The 16269-nt window shown below is 34.7% G+C and overlaps 1 protein-coding gene and 1 long non-coding RNA gene across 3 annotated transcripts; one reads left to right on the top strand and one right to left on the bottom strand.

Annotated features, from left to right (window-relative positions):
- The first annotated feature begins 3367 nt into the window (after window positions 1–3367).
- On the top strand, window positions 3368–6845 carry LOC142548072 (uncharacterized). 2 transcript variants are annotated; one of them, XR_012820865.1, is made up of 4 exons: window positions 3368–3431; window positions 5097–5845; window positions 5929–6136; window positions 6239–6840. It is a non-coding gene; the product is annotated as an uncharacterized LOC142548072 (long non-coding RNA). The 2 variants fall into 2 exon arrangements; XR_012820864.1 differs by lacking the exon at window positions 3368–3431 and having other exon boundaries at window positions 5026–5845; window positions 6239–6845.
- Window positions 6846–7628: 783 nt separating this feature from the next.
- On the bottom strand, window positions 7629–9071 carry LOC142550045 (uncharacterized). The gene is made up of 2 exons (XM_075659287.1): window positions 8156–9071; window positions 7629–7873 (listed from the first exon to the last, which is right to left on the bottom strand). The coding sequence occupies exons 1-2, from the start codon at window positions 9069–9071 to the stop codon at window positions 7629–7631; spliced, it is 1161 nt and encodes a 386-aa protein (XP_075515402.1).
- Window positions 9072–16269: the final 7198 nt, after the last annotated feature.

The following is a 16269-nucleotide window of genomic DNA, read 5'->3' on the forward strand; positions in this document are numbered from 1 at the left end:
TATAACAGAGATTCTCAACCAGTAGTACATCATTAATAGTTATTTTACCATGAATAATCTTACCCTTACCCACGGTTTTACCTTTTGAGTTATCTCCAAAGGCTATCTTTGGTCCAGTACAACTCATTATTTCTGATAGCAGACTTTTCTGTCCAGTCATGTGTCTGGAGCATCCACTGTCCAGATACCACGTGGAGCTGCTTATATTAGCTTTCTTCACTTGTTCCTGCAAACACAAATTTTAGTATCTGGTACCCAATCTACTTGGGTCCAAGCCTTATTAGTCCTTTAGGAACCCATATTTGTACAATTTTTGGTGATTTTGTACTTCGGGTATCCATAGAGGTGTGTGCAACAGAATGTCTGTTATTTCTAACAGTATGCATATTTGAATGTTGTATTTCCCTTCTGTTTGTGTTGTCTGGCCTGTATCTCCTCTGAACAGAGAATTATAGTAGTGATAGTTTTTAACCTTCATAGGGGGTTGTCCTCCTGAGTTGAATCCTCTACTGGATCCAGCACTCTGGTGAACTCTCCCCTTAGGTTCAACATAGCCCAGACCATAATGCTTCCTTCTGTTCATCTGATTTACATTCCTTTCAACTTGAACATTTGGTACTTCAGGTTCATATACCACACTGGATTTAACAAAAAGAATGATTTTCCCTTTGCCTTTATCCAGTTCTGGCTTGGTACTGGTTTCAGACGTGCTTTCATTATTGCTGAATCCGAGACCACTCCTATCTCCGGATTGCTTCTGCAATTCTTGCATCTTTTCTAATGAAACAGAAGACTTATTCCAAGCATTTACTAGAACAGACAGCTTCTGATTTTCAGACCTCATTGTCTGGTAATCTGCAATCACTCTTTTATTCTCAGTTTTTAATTTACTCATCTCCACTTTCAAATCATTGCAGTTGTTCTCTTGCAAGCAAGTGAACTTACTGACTTGATTTTTTAAGTTTAGATTTTCAATCTTAACTTCCTCGAATGATTAAGAAAGTCTTGAGTACTCCCCTACCATGTCATGCAATGATTTAATTAAATCAGTTCGTGTAAATTCGTCAGAGTCAAAGTCAAATACCTCTGTAGATGTCGAGGTTGTTTCAATGTCTGCCATTAGACATTTGATCTCTTCTGCATCACTATCAGTAGAATGACTTTCTGAGTCAGAAGATTCAGAATTAGAGTCCGTCCATTTTGATTTGCTTTCTTCAGCAATCATCGCCTCGCGGTCTCTTCTGGTCTTCTTGTCATTTCTTTTGTAATCTCTTTTCTTCTGGTCATCTTTCTTTGGCTTTGGGCAGTCAGCAATGAAATGCCCAACTTTTCCACAATTAAAACATGCCATGTCACCAGATGGTGAATCCTTCTTGAAGTTTTGATTGGGACTTTGGTAGACTCGATGATTCTTTTTCATGAATCTGGAGAACTTCTTTACGAACAAGGACATTGCGTCACTGCTGATCTGTTCAGCAGTCCTTTCAGATGTGATATCAATGATGACAGCAAGTAAAGCTTGTGGAACAACTACAGCAGCAAGTAGAAGAAGTAGTAGCAGTAGTAGTGGCAGCAAGAGCCTTGGTAGGTAGGTTTGATGAGGGCTCTTCTCCGCTTCTTACTTCCAGTTCAAACTCATAGGCTTTTAGATCAGTAAACAAGTCATGCAGTTCTAACTTGTTCAAATCTTTAGATACTCTCATAGCCATGGTTTTTACGTCCCATTCTCTGGGTAAGGCTCTCATTACTTTGAGCGCTATCTCTCGGTTGCCGTGCTCTTTACCCAGAGCTGCTAGCTCATTGACTAAGCTACTGAAACGTTCATCAAACTCATTTAGAGTTTCACTAGCCTTCATTTTTAGATTTTCAAACTTCTGCATTGCTACAGACAGTTTATTTTCCTTTGTCTGCTCATTTCCTTCACATATCTGAATGAGCTTTTCCTAGATTTCTTTCGCAGTAGAACACATCTTGATTTTGCTGAAGGTGTTCTTATCAAAAGTTTTATAAAGAATGTCCTTCGCGACATTATCAAGATTGGCTTTATTCTTATCTTCGCCAGTCCATTCGTTTCTTGGTTTTTCAACCATTTGCGGCGCACCGTCAGTAACAGAAATAGCTGTATTTGGTTTTAAGATCTTTAATGGGCCGTCTGTGATGACATACCACATATCGTCATCTTGGGCTGCAAGATGAGCTTGCATCCGGATTTTCCAATCATCAAAATCTTCTTTCGAGAACATGGGAACCTTGCTAAAATGTGACATAACTGTTGCAAATTTTCAGAACAAGAGAAATATGCTCTGATACCACTTGTTGAGGATCGATGTAGAGTTTAGACGGGGGTTGAATAAACTCTTCTCCTTTGAAGATAATTTTTACAAAGGGTGCTAGAATCCTGTTAAAGATTGTAGCTGTTCTTGTTCGAGTGTAATTCCAGCAGATCACAAAAGTAAGTGCGGAAACGATCCGATGGAGTAGGGTGAAAATAGTAATAACAGTAGGCAATAAAACTGTAGTTGTTTCTGGAAGTTCGAAGATAAAATCTTCTACGTCTCCTCTTACTTCTGTTTCCAGAAGATATCACTAAAAGACTTTGGTTTTTACAGTACACACTTGTACACACCCACTTCAATAGGGCTTATCCTTTGCCTACTGAAACTCTTAGTAACTCAACATAAAAGTTAAATACAACAGGGTTCTGGAAAAGACTCTTTTCCAGTTATACAAACTCTTCTCTCAAAATATAGTAAAAGTGTTTTGCTTGAAGAGATGAAGAAACAGCAGTACAAAATGATCTCCAAAGATCAGATGTAAAATATAAAGCGTGTACTGCTTTTCTACAAGTTTGAGCTTAGAAGATGAAGATTGATTTGCGGTTGCTCAAAGTAGCGTTGGATAGATAAAAATAATCAGCGATGTGCTCTAAATGGTTTTGATCCATATATATAGATAACTTGAATCCAACGTTTATAATCAAAAACGGCTCTTTTGATTTCTGAAAGAAACATCTTTATTCCTTAAATGGATCCTACAAAAAGCTTTCAACACAATCAGTGTTGTTACTTACCAAAATGGGCAAAGCGAATTAAATGACTTCGTACAGCATTTAATGGTGCAATTAATACTTGGTACTAGGTAAAGTAACGGTAACATTGAAGATAGGAACGATTTAGTGAAATGCCGTTAAGTACTGATCCAGTAAAGCTTTGTTCTGCTACTGTTATACTAAGCCGTTGAACACTAACTAAAGTACTGCTTCTGGTAAAGCGAGTCAAGAGCTACTGCTTTGCATTAACTTCTGGTTGGAGTTATTCCTACTGGTTTTGATTCCCGTCACCACAATAAAATAGGTCTAACAGTGTTTAACATTGTTAGGTGATTACATTACTTTAATGATTTTGTCATTTCGTACGAGGGACTCTTAAAAGGTAACGCTATTATTTTTGTTGATAATATTTAAATTATTTCTGTTTTTATTGTTGTTATTATTATTAGAGCAATAAAAATTTTAATTAACTAGTTGTAAGTTGTACGAGATAAATTCTCACTTTTTGAGAAATATTTAGTAATGATTTATTTTTGTGTTTATAATATGAGATAAGCATCGAATAGTTTTAAAAAATATCAAATTCAATATATAATTTGTTAAAAATATATATAAACTTTACCCCTAAATTTATTCACTCTAATTACACATGACTTTATAATTCCCGAAAAAAAAATAGCCAATGTGTTGAAATTTTTAAAAATATAATTGATTAACAATTATTGTTGTATATGTTTTTAAATAAATATTAAATACTGAGGTCGGCCATATTTATATACATTGTGAAGTTAATACATCTTCATCAACAGAGACCTACTTGTTGAAAAATCAACACAATGTCAAAATCATCACTTTCCTTATAATCTGTTTACTTTTTAGATAGCTTTACTTATATTATTGAGGTTCCATATGATATTATCGTTGAAGAGATATCAAAGATTGTTAATATGATATTAATTAATGGGATAATGAATTATGATTAATTATAAATAATTTTATATAATGTACAATGTCTTATTCGTTTCACTAATAAATTATAATTGAAAACGCATAAAATTGAAATAAAATTACTATTCAGTAAAATAACTATTGAATAAAATTATTACCACTTGGAATCAAATGATTAAATCTTGTCATCCTTGTAAAAAAAATTTTAAAATGCATAAAATTGTAATAAAATTAGTATTCAGTAAAATAACTAATGAATAAAATTATTACCACTTGGAATCAAATGATTAAATATTGTCATCCTTGTAAAAAAATATTAAATGTTAAATAAAATGTTTCTGAAATTATTTAATGTGTGAATTTGGGAAGATTATATCTTATATTAATTAATTCGACCTTTCAAAAAAATATAATTCAATTAATAATTTTTTTTACTTATTTAAATATGTGAAATTGATTTGATAAATATTTTATTAATGTAATTGTCATAATATATATATATATATATATATTCATTCAACAAGTCATGTTTTATTTTTATTTTTTTTATTGAAAGTTAGATCTTAAATCAGGTTGTTCAAAAATTAGTTTGATGAAATATTGTTCTAAGAAATTTAATTTGGATATTTAAAAATATTCATGTTTAGAGCAATAAAATTCTTACTTGAGTAGCGATCAAAACAAGATGTTCATGTTGTTATATTATTTAAAAGATTAGAGTTAAATCATACTCCATCTATCCCGGTAATTTAAGCATATGTGTGCTTTCACACTAACGTAAATTTACCCTTATTTAATAAATTTGTACAAGTTATGTTTTTTTACAAGTAAATGATTTTAAATAGATGTAGATTGGTAAAATAGTCTGAAAAATAAAACTAAATATAGAAAGAATTTTATAATTGAGACAAATGAAAAAAAAATACAACTTAAATGAATGAGACGAAGAGAGTATTAACTTATTATAGTTATCAATTCATCCACGTTTTAGTATTTACAACAAAGAAAAAAAATAATTTTATTTTAATATAAAATATGTAGTTATGTTTTGTTGATATAAAATATAAAATTTGTTATCTCCTGATTTTTTGTTTGCAAGATGGCTGAAAATACGGATAATGTGTTGTATTTGCAGGATTGACATATTTCAAATAATATCAACGCTGAAAACATGGATGCACTCATACCTCCATGCCGGTCTGACAAATGTCTGTGGAGATTGCATAATGCTGGGATTCACCTCCGTGTCCGCCTATGTCTAGCACGCATGGGTTTCTATGGTGTAATTCAGTGTGGTCCTATTAAAAATTATGATAATCATTTGCTTACAGCCATAGTTGAGAGATGGCGTCGTGAGACATACACATTTCACCTTGTAATTGGCGAGGACAACAATCACCCTACAAGACGTTGCACTTATTTGGAGTTTGAATATTGATGACATGCCCATCACTGGTGTAGATACCGCGTACGACAAACATACGTTACAACAGCGCTGCGCAACAGTGGTTGGGTTTTAGGCCTACATCTTCTTAGATTAAAGGTGCACACCTTTATCTGACCGCTTTGCGAGACCACTGCCTAAATAATATGATTACTTATCACAGCATTGAAGAGGACGTGGCATAATATTCTCGTTGTGTGGCATTAATGATCATTGGTAGGTTGTATGTTTCCGGACTCGGAAGGTGCTGCTGTGAAACTTATGTATTTGCAGTTTCTCGAGAACATAGAAATGGTTAATACAGTTAGTTGGGGTTTTGTGTGTTGGAATATCTTTACAGAGAGCTGTGCGACACATCAATGGGATTAAAGGTCGATCTGTGTGGCCTTGTTCAGATACTGCAGGTATGTTTGCACTTTTACGGTCATTATATTTATTCTACTTTTTTATCTTATGATGTGACAATTTATGATGTATGGTATTGCAGATTTGGGTATGGTCTAGAATTAATTTTTCTTTGTCCTGATAGAGCGCAACAACTATCTATGTCAGCAGAGTAGGCTGGAGATGTGCTTCAGGGTCTACCATTCCCACCATACGGCGCACAGTGGAGACATGGATTCTCTTGGACACACACGGTGCATCATTCGGTCCGTATCATGAGAGATATGCTTGACAGGATGGTAGAAGGGCAGGTAGTCAAATTATTTAGTTTTTTACATTTTTTAATGCTTTTGAAATATAATATAAAATTTATATTATCAACTTGGTAATCTTTTTTATTTTATTTACTACAGTTTTTATGGACCGTTTATGATATGGAGTCCCCCGAGGTTGTTAGAATTCTTGAAGGAAGTAGAATTCATCTATGTCGGTCGGCATGTGCATTGATCAATTTTCATATAGTTGGGATGCATAGACCAGAGCGATGTCTTCGACAATTTGGAATGCGTCAGGGATCCCGCCAGCTGCTACTAACTTCGATAATTTTCATAAATTGACGCGACAAGGGCGGAACAACTGTGATTGGGCGACGTATCACAAAATTTTTGTAGAAATGTAAAATGACAGATATAATTTTGTGATTGGTGGGGATTATGTCATACCTGGTACAACCTGTATCACAGTGGACTATATTGGTTGGTATCACCGCATTTCACAAATATTTCTCTCCGACGGTGGTACCTTCTAACATCATTGGCTACCATCCTGTAGATGCAAACTACCGACAATTTATAGTAGGACATGTTCAATTTATCTATATATGTATCTATATTTAATTTATTGTATTAAATATAAGTTACATAATATATGCATCTATGTCACAGACACGCCCAGCTCATGTCCAAACTCCACCGATGTGGACACAAAATGAGTTTGAACCCGGACCATCAACCTCAAATTTTGCATATACTACTCCACATGTGGTTTCAAGCTTTCCATCGTATGATTATGGTTATCCACACTCCAATTTCCGGTAGTTTTACACAATTTTCCAGTACATCTGCATCCCAAACACGTACGCATGGAGATGCTGAACAGATGTTAGGTCGTGGACGTAGAGTCATTAGAAGACCTCCGTGTGGCACTGGGGGGCATCGTTATCATCATCATTAACTATTTGTTTCGAGATGCACATTTAGTTACATTGTATTATTGTATATTTTTCAATTTTTTAATTTTAATTTGAAGTTGTTGCTGCAACATTTGATTATCGTTAGTTGTTTTTCTACTCGTGGTGATAATGAAAATTAAATAATTTTTAAAAAGCTACTGTAACTTTATATTGGAATATTGTATATAATTTATTATTCATTTTTAAAAAACAATCTAGTGTATGTGATTTATTAGTCATTTATTAATAACTTTACAGATAAAGTTATAATGATGAAAAAACCTAAGTATAATTAATAAATCAAATCAAATAAGTCAACACACTTGATATTAAAACTTATTTAAAACAACACAACACTGAATACAATTTATTTACTACTTCTATTAAAATGTAAAATATGCGTCGCAAACATATGTATTTGGCACCATAAATCGATCTTCTCACGTGCACCTGCATGCAATGGACAAGATTTATTAATAAATATAAAAATTTAATACACAATTTTGTAATTACATTAATCACTTCACATGTTATCAAGTAAAAATAATGTAGAATACGTTATTGTAGAGCTTTTATCTCCCACTTTGTCTCTCCCTCGGTGATGGTTGATCCATCCCTTTTCTTATGCGTGTCCTGCGATCTCTACCAGCCTGCCTCCTTTGTCGACGAACAATATTGTGTTGTAATTGGAATGTAGGTTCATCCCAATATTGTTCATCATGAATAGGGTAGAATCTTCTATCGTATGTGTTCACGTATTCGCTCAGTGTAAACCATGGTTGTACAAGCTGTGCAGGATTTAAACCAAACCATTTTGCTGCACATATAACATGTGAACAAGGAATTCCAAATACTGTGAATTTATCACATGTGCAATCACGCGTAGAAATGTTAACAGCTTGTACGTGATGTTGACGACCTGGTCTTGCTCCTGTCGCGACGAATGCTGTTTTATCCCTTTGGTCAAATTTTACTACTCGATGTTAAATTGACTTTTTTGACCACATCTCAAAGTTAGAGTATGCATAATCGGTCCATGGTTGATTTTTTTCTATCATCTTATCACTTCGCGCTCGCCGTTGAATGAAATAGTGCACACATCGCTGTAAAGTCAGCTCCACTATTGCAGTTATTTGAAGACGTCGAACCCCTTTCAACACACCATTAATACACTCAGAAATGTTCGTCGTCATTATCCCTCGTCTCCATCCACCATCATGAGCCAATGACCATTTTTCCTTCGGAATGTTTGACAAATACGTGAAAGCTGCTGCATTGTTTGATCTAATTGCCTCCATTGTCGCATTAAATTTTCCTATTTGGTGTTGTATCCCTGCTTCCCAACATAAGTCTTTCAAATGAATGTTTTTGAACTTACTATTGAAATTAGAGCAAACATGCCTCAAACAAAAACGATGAACACCACGAGGAGGCTTGAAGTCAGGGAGATCTTGCACTGCACTTGTTATACCCGCATGTCTATCAGATATAAGGCACACACCACTACACCCTCTGGTAACATGTCGTGCAACATTACTTAGGAACCAATGCCAAGACTCACAATTTTCTTCATCAACAAGCGCAAAAGCTAGAGGCAAAACCTGGTTATTGGCATCCAAATTTACTGCTATGAGTAGTTTGTGCTTATATTTGGTGTACATATGAGTACCGTCTACGTTGATTATGTTGCAACAATGTCGATAACCATCTATACATGGTTTGAAGGCCCAAAATACAAAGTTCAAAATTTTATGTAGCTGATCATACGGTCCAAGGTTCTTCCTCTCTACAATAGTTCCTGGATTGTACTTCGACAAACAACCTATATATTTAGGAAGCAAAGTTACAGAACTTTCCCAAGTGCCATAGACGATCTCCACCGCGCGCTTCAAACTCTGCCATGCCTTAGCATACGATATATCATAGCCATATTTTACTTTAATACTTTCTCGCACATACTTGATCTTGTATGCAGAATCACATCGCACGATTCCAAAAAGTGTACTGGCTATCATGTTGATGCAAGGTTGTGGTGATCTATACTTACTTGGCTAGATATGCATGTGTGTTCACCATATTTTGTGATCATGAAATAGCCTAATTTCTTTTTTATTGATGCTCGAAGTCCCTACCCACAATTGCCACCTTCTGTCTCGTTCTTGCATTTGACCTTCCAAATTGTCGGAAAACTTTCGACAACGATATATTCATGTCTCAAAACCCGAATAGAAAAATCCTTCACTGAAGCTATTAAATCTTTTTTGCTCTTAAAAACCATTTTCACAGCGAGCTCCGGCCTATCATGATTGTAAAATTTTGTTCGTGATGCTGAAGCAAGACCAAATGAATTTGGAATTTGTTCGTCATATACTTCATTGAAAAATTAAGGAATTTCACGTAAATATTGCTCTGGTGCATTAGGAAAGTCCTTTGTCATGGTAGCTCCAGACATTAGGACATGCGACGATGTCCCTTTCATTTGCATTGTCAACGTGGTCATCATCTTCTCCATCAATTGATGTATCATACAAATCATCATCACTATTCATGACATGATGAGAACTGTCCCCAAATAAATCGTCTTGCTCAGTCATGTGATCTGTAATTGGGGTGGGAATATTTGCAACCCTAGTAGAACTTTCAAAATGTCTAACATTTGTGGTATTCTCTTCATCATCCCATGAATTTAAATCCAATTGTCGTGTTCTACTCGAATCCCATGCAACATCAACTCCTGAGGGAACCGTGATATGTTGATCCCAACCCCCTGGATTAAAATCCCATTGGCATGTTCTATTCATCCCCCATGCATAGTCTTCTTCGGTGTGAGCCGTGATATGGTGATCCCAAGGACCAGTGTCGATCCCAGAATATGTTCGAGTTGACTGTTCATCAACGTGATACATAGAAGGTCCCGCTTGATTTAAACATACGGTTCCCAAACCTTGCGTTATTACCGGCATGACTGCATCAAAATCGTAATGACTTACGTTTTGTAACAATGGCGATGAATCAACATACAAGTACATGCAATCCAGTGCTGGCAAATCAAACATAAATTGTAGACTATCATAATCTGTGATATAGACATGCTCTTCAATGTAACGAGACAACGAACTATAAGAATATTTTGTTGACAATTTGATGCAGAATTTTGATGGGTTGATCTCCAGCATGCGATGCACATAGTTCTCCAATTGGAAAAATGCAATAGAGCGTGGTATTTTCATGGGCCTGGTCGCAGTGATACTATATCCAACCCTACCATCTTCAATAATCTTATAGCCACCTACGTAAAGTAAGGCCCTCACAGTATCCATGTCTGGAGCGAAAACTAATATATAATGTCATACAATCATAAAAAAATTTAATTATGAGTTTATTAGACATAGATTAAAATAAATTTATATTGACTTAAATTTCAAGAATCACTTAAATAATTACTATTACTATTATTTGATTAAAATAAATAATGTCAAATCAATTTAATTACAAAATAAATTTATTCAAACATATGTTTTAATATAGCCACATAAATTAATTTTACAATAAAAATTAATATAATTTACTTATATTAAATTTTTAAGTAAATTATTTCAAAATATATAGTTGGATAAAAATATTTTAATTTGAGTTATTAATTTTTTATATTACTTTGCCTTAACATAAACATATTTACAATATTATATAAATTATATTAAAGTGACCAAAGTTATACTAAACACTATTTCATAATATAAATTTTATAATTTTTTTTAAAAAACGTAACAAAATATTTTATAATTTCATTATTATTAAGTACAATAATATTACTCATTCTTATATTAAATTAATTTAATTATATTAAAAATATTAACCTTGAAATATTTTCAAAAATCACAAAATCATATTTATTATTTTTTAATATTCCTACTATTTTTTAATATCAAGATTAATATTAAAAATATACTACTTAATTAAATTATACTTACTCATATAATGTTAGTGAACAAAATTATAATTACATCAATATAATTTAAATAATACAAATAAAATATTAAAAAATTACTTAAATTACCTTCTCAGACGTAATTATACGAAATTGTAATAATATCAACGGACGATGCAAATATCTGAAATAAATTACAAGTATTATCAAAAATATTACAAACACAAAAAATTACTTCTTAATAAATAATTATAATATTATCAACGAAATTAAACATTACCTCTTGATAGCTCTTCGAATGAAATGTGTGATAAAATCAACAAATAATATTAATACAAGGTCGAAAGAAAAAAGATGAATTTTATATGAATCGAAAGAAAGAAATAAAGTGTGAGAATGAATCGAAAGAATGCATTTCTATTTAAAGGGAGAAGACACGGTTTGTACACGGAATGTAATGTCACGGATTCCTAGAATCCGTCAAAGACTGTGATGGATTTTTCAAATCCATGACAACCTTGTTTTATCCTTTTTTTAAAAAAAAATTTAAGAAGAAAAATAGAATCCGGAACATGAAGAAACGGAATGCAATATTTGTATAACACATTCCATTTCACAATATTTTAATGACTATTTTTAAAAATAATAATATTTAAAAAAAAGCCCTGGTAGGTATTTATACTCGCCAGGTCGTAATTTTAATCGGTACACAAATTTAACGATCAGAGGAATTTTTGAGGGTTCGAGCGATATTTTCAAAAACGTACCAAAACGAAATATCTTTCGGGAATCTTTTTGGGCTTGATAGGTTTTTTTGTATGCTAAATGGGCTCAAAACCTTTTTAATAAATAAATTAAGGCCCATTAATGCACATATTTTCTACTTAAAACCCTACCCCTCAAACCCTAAACCTAAACCTACATGCTTGGCCGCACACCCCTCTCAACCAGCAGATTTTCTCGTGTAAACCAGCAGCTTCATTGCTGCAAAAGTTTGGTCCTCCCTTTACCTCCCAAGCAAGGTCTTTCCCCGCTCTTCCGGTGCCTCCCCGACGTATAATCCTTCGAGCTTTCGATCATAAATCATCAAGGCACGCCATGTGCCTTCTTTTACGCATCATACACGTCATTTATATGTTGTCATGTGTGATATGTTTAAGTATTGTTTGGTATTTTCATGACAAGTGTTCATGGCTTCGTTTTTCTTGGTTCACGCATGCATCTTCTTGACATCTCACGTTTTTATGATTTTCTGCAAGGGGGCTGCTGTATTACGTCTTTTTAAGGGCTGGACATGTTGAGATCGAAGGTGTCTAGGCGCTGTATTTGGGTGTGGAACGTGTCATGGTAGTGGCCAATCGGATTTCTTAGATGTGGACTCGGTATGGCTAGATCGGGCTTCAGGAAGGGAACCGGCTGTAGGGGAGTCAAACCAAACCGCGGTGCAGACCCTAAGGGATATTAGACATGGTCCAGAATGGCTCAACCTCAGGTTGGTTACGTTCTAGGAGTTGACCGAGATGCTAGAGTCGAGTAGGGTCGAGTTTATGGCTTGTTTTCGGGTGATTCATGTATAGCTGAATGCATGGGCAGTAGGCGCGAGTAGGGCTGGTTCAAGAGGGAGTCCACGGCCTGATCTTGGTCCTAGGTAACATTGGTTCAAGGCTGGTTCGAGTTGGTAGGGCCTAGAGTCGAAAGTTTGAGGGATTAGTGCATTAGGGCTTGTAGGTTTTAATTCGCAAAAAAATTCCAGCAACTTCTCGGGTCTGATAGAGGGTCTTAGGTGGCATGGAATTATTAATTTAGGAGCTGGTCTAGTAGAGTAAAGTCATGGGTTGAGTTGGGAAATTTTTGGTTAAGTTTCGGGCCGATTTGGGTTAAAACCGAGACCCCAGTCAAGTTTTAAAACAAATCGGTTAAGTTTTGAAACGTGCTCGAGTTACGTCTATGGAATGCTTATAAATATGATTTGGGATGTTTTAAAGAGTTTAGTAAACTTCGTGTGGAAATTAGAATTCTAGGGGTAAAACGGTCATATTGGGTATCTAGGGGCAAAATGGTCATTTTGCATCCGGGGTGAGTTTTTAGTCCTGACAGCGCCCCGAGCACAAATTTAAAGTGCTTTTAAATGTTTATGCATCATGAATATGATTTTTATGAAATTATGAAAATTACGTTGTGTGCTTGATTTTAAGAAAATTTACGTATATGCATGATTTTGTTAAGTGTTGAAAACGATGATGCTTTGAAGGATGAGAATTGATTGTGACTAACGATATATATGTAAATGATAACGATGAGGCCTAGGAACAGTGGATCGGTAATATTGTCGCTGATGTCCGACAACCTCCGGGTACCACGGTTAAATGTAGATGGATCCATCGATTAATGATGAAACGATAAAACTGATACGAAAATCATAACTAATAAACTGAATTCAATTAAAGTAAATCTATAAATATATGATGTTAAGATGAGATGTTTGACACGTTATGATTTCATACGACACGTTTACGTTTATGCTTTTAAGTTCATGAAATGTAAGTTGATTGTAGTATTTTTCATTGTTGTGTGCTATGTATATATATTTGCTATTATTCGGTACAGGTGTGTTGAGTCTTTAGACTCACTATGCGTGTGTGATGCAGGTGAGCATTTGGATGAGGAAACTGCGGGTGCCGAACTCTGAGTAGGTAGGATTGGATGTGTGCACACGACCCGAGGACCACACTTTTCCGCAAATCACGATTTTATGAGCTTTGAGTAGACATGATCAGTTTTATACGTTTTTATGATATGCTGTTGATTTTCAGGATTTTACTCGTTTTATTTATCTATGCATGATTGTGGGCCGGGTTGGCAATATTTTTAAACTGCACCATTTTATCTAGCGATTGTTTGCGATTAATTTTAAATGACATATATTCAATAGTGTTGCAGGCATGCAAAATATTTAAATCCTTATTTTTGAAAATCTGGGCTTGTAAAAAAAATTAGCAGGATTTTAAATTAGTAGACGTCACCTCAACCATCAAATCCTCCAATATCATCAAAATTATCCTCACCTGCATCATTTACACCTAGTGAGTCTATTGACTCAGCAAACCTTAACCGTGGTAACAAGTCATAGGTATACATATACATGCAACAGTGAAAATTACTTTTAATAAAATAACTTTGCCATGAACATGCATGAACTTTAAATCATTTCCTTTCATCATATACATATACGTTTTCCTTTATTGATCAGATCATTAATTGTGACCTTTTGTATCAGCTGTTGGTCGATTGATCAATCTTACGTATTACCATGGTACCAGGCGACGGGAACATAAGCAACACTCTCACCTGTCAACTGAGCCTTGACCTCACATGTCATCATGTCATTTCGTATTCGTATTCGTGTTCGTATTATTCACAATCAAATCACTTCTTTCAAAACATTTTATCATATCCATCACTTATAAAAATTCATGCTTATAACATTTTCTTGAAACCAAGCATGCAACTCATTCTTTAACATTTGTCATTTTCCATCATAAAACTTCATAACTTTTCAAAATAAACATTTTAACATTCTTTACAGCATTCAGGACAGTACCAGGACATCTAACATTTTTCAGGTGTAAAATGACATTTTTTCTCCTGAAACCCTAACTTTTCCAATTTACCCTTGAACCTTAAAACGATGACTCGAATTCATCCAAACTTATCATAACACCTTTAAGTACACTCATAAACATGTCTTAGACGTAAAATTAAGCTCCTCAAATAAATTCGTAATTCGTTTTTAAACTTGAACCGAATTCTCGGTTTTATCTCGAATCAACTCGAAACTTAACAAAACCTCAACCATAGCTTACTAACACCTAACTAACCATTTTTCAACTCAATTCAAGCCATTTAAGACCCATAGAAAACTCCTAGAACCTGCTGGAAATTTCCTGCACTATTCGAAAAACCCTAACTTTAATCAACTTCAAGTCCCTCGAGCCTAGCCAATAACCAACATGTCCAGCCCCTAAACAGCCACCCTAGGATCTAGACTGAACCTTTAGGACTTTACTGGACCAGCCCTAGATAGCCATGCACTTGCAGCCCATCAACCCATGCCCTTCAAGAATCGCGTGACCACGCTTCACGGTTCCAGCCCAAGTCCTTGCACCAGCCACCCCTTAATCCATCTAGGACCACTCCAAAGCCCTCTTTGGACCCATGGACCCAGCCCCAGCCAAAGCACGAGCCGCACCTTTCATAGACACCAAACCCAAGCCCTAGCCCCTTAAGATTCATTTTTTCGTGCAGCCTTTCCCTAGCCTCTTCCAGCCCTGAATCGTGCCCCTTAGGACCCTTAAGCCTACGGAACAACATCCCTTCTAATGGCCCTAACCTTGCAGCCCCTTTGTACATCAAGAAACATCAAAACATGCAAAAAAATCCATGATTTTCCATGTATGATCCATAAAAATGAAAATAAATGAAAGGGTATCATATGTTTCATGAAAACATGTATAATAACGCATAATATGGTATGAACGATGAGAAAAGAAAGATTAAGGCTTGCCTTTGCGTGTTTCAGCGCACGCAAAACAATTCTAGACGTGAAGAACGTTGGCGAAGAGACGGGGGAGCCTTGCTGCATTTTTTCCCCTCGAATCCACGTGAATTGAGCCCTAAACATGGTGTATGTGTGTGCTGCTGCTGTTGGAGAGAAAACTAGGAGTCTTGGTTGTGGTGTGCGTGTGTTTTAGGGTTTTTAGGGCTTGTAAACTTTCAAGGTGGTATAAATAATTGGGTATAAAGCTAGGCCCAATAACCTTAGTATAATAGGTCCCTTAGAATGTAGGAAAATTATTTCGTTTAGAAACGTTTTCGAAAATATTAGCCGAGTTCCCAAAAAGTCCTTGTTTTCATCAAAAATCGATTACCGGTTTAAAATACGACTCGGCATGTAAAAACACCTCAAATAGTACCATTTTCGAAATTCTCATATAAAATATATCATATATTAAATAATTAAAAATAATCATTTAATAAAAATATTTTTTCTTTACGATCACCGGTCTACGTTCCTCGATCGCGCCTCGAAAAACCTTTAAAACACATTTTTATGCATTTTAATAGAAAATTATATTTTAAAAATGTAAACATGCTTATCACATTTAATTAATACAATTAAAATAATTAAATTAGGTATTTTCTATTTTCATATATTTGCCTACAGTTGGATTAAGTATCGCATTTTGGACCTTACAATTCCTCCCACCATTAAATGAAATTTTGTT

This window comes from Primulina tabacum, chromosome 6, assembly GCF_025594145.1.
Source record: "Primulina tabacum isolate GXHZ01 chromosome 6, ASM2559414v2, whole genome shotgun sequence".
NCBI lineage: Eukaryota > Viridiplantae > Streptophyta > Magnoliopsida > Lamiales > Gesneriaceae > Primulina > Primulina tabacum.

What these genes read in the sequence shown, in the direction of transcription:
- LOC142550045 (XM_075659287.1), bottom strand. Translation starts at nt 9,071, where the DNA reads ATGATAGCCAGTACACTTTTTGGAATCGTGCGATGTGATTCTGCATAC. An exon ending in GGAGCTGACTTTACAGCGAT is followed by an intron (nt 7,874 to 8,155) that starts GTGTGCACTATT and finishes TTATATGTGCAG; the next exon opens with CAAAATGGTTTGGTTTAAAT.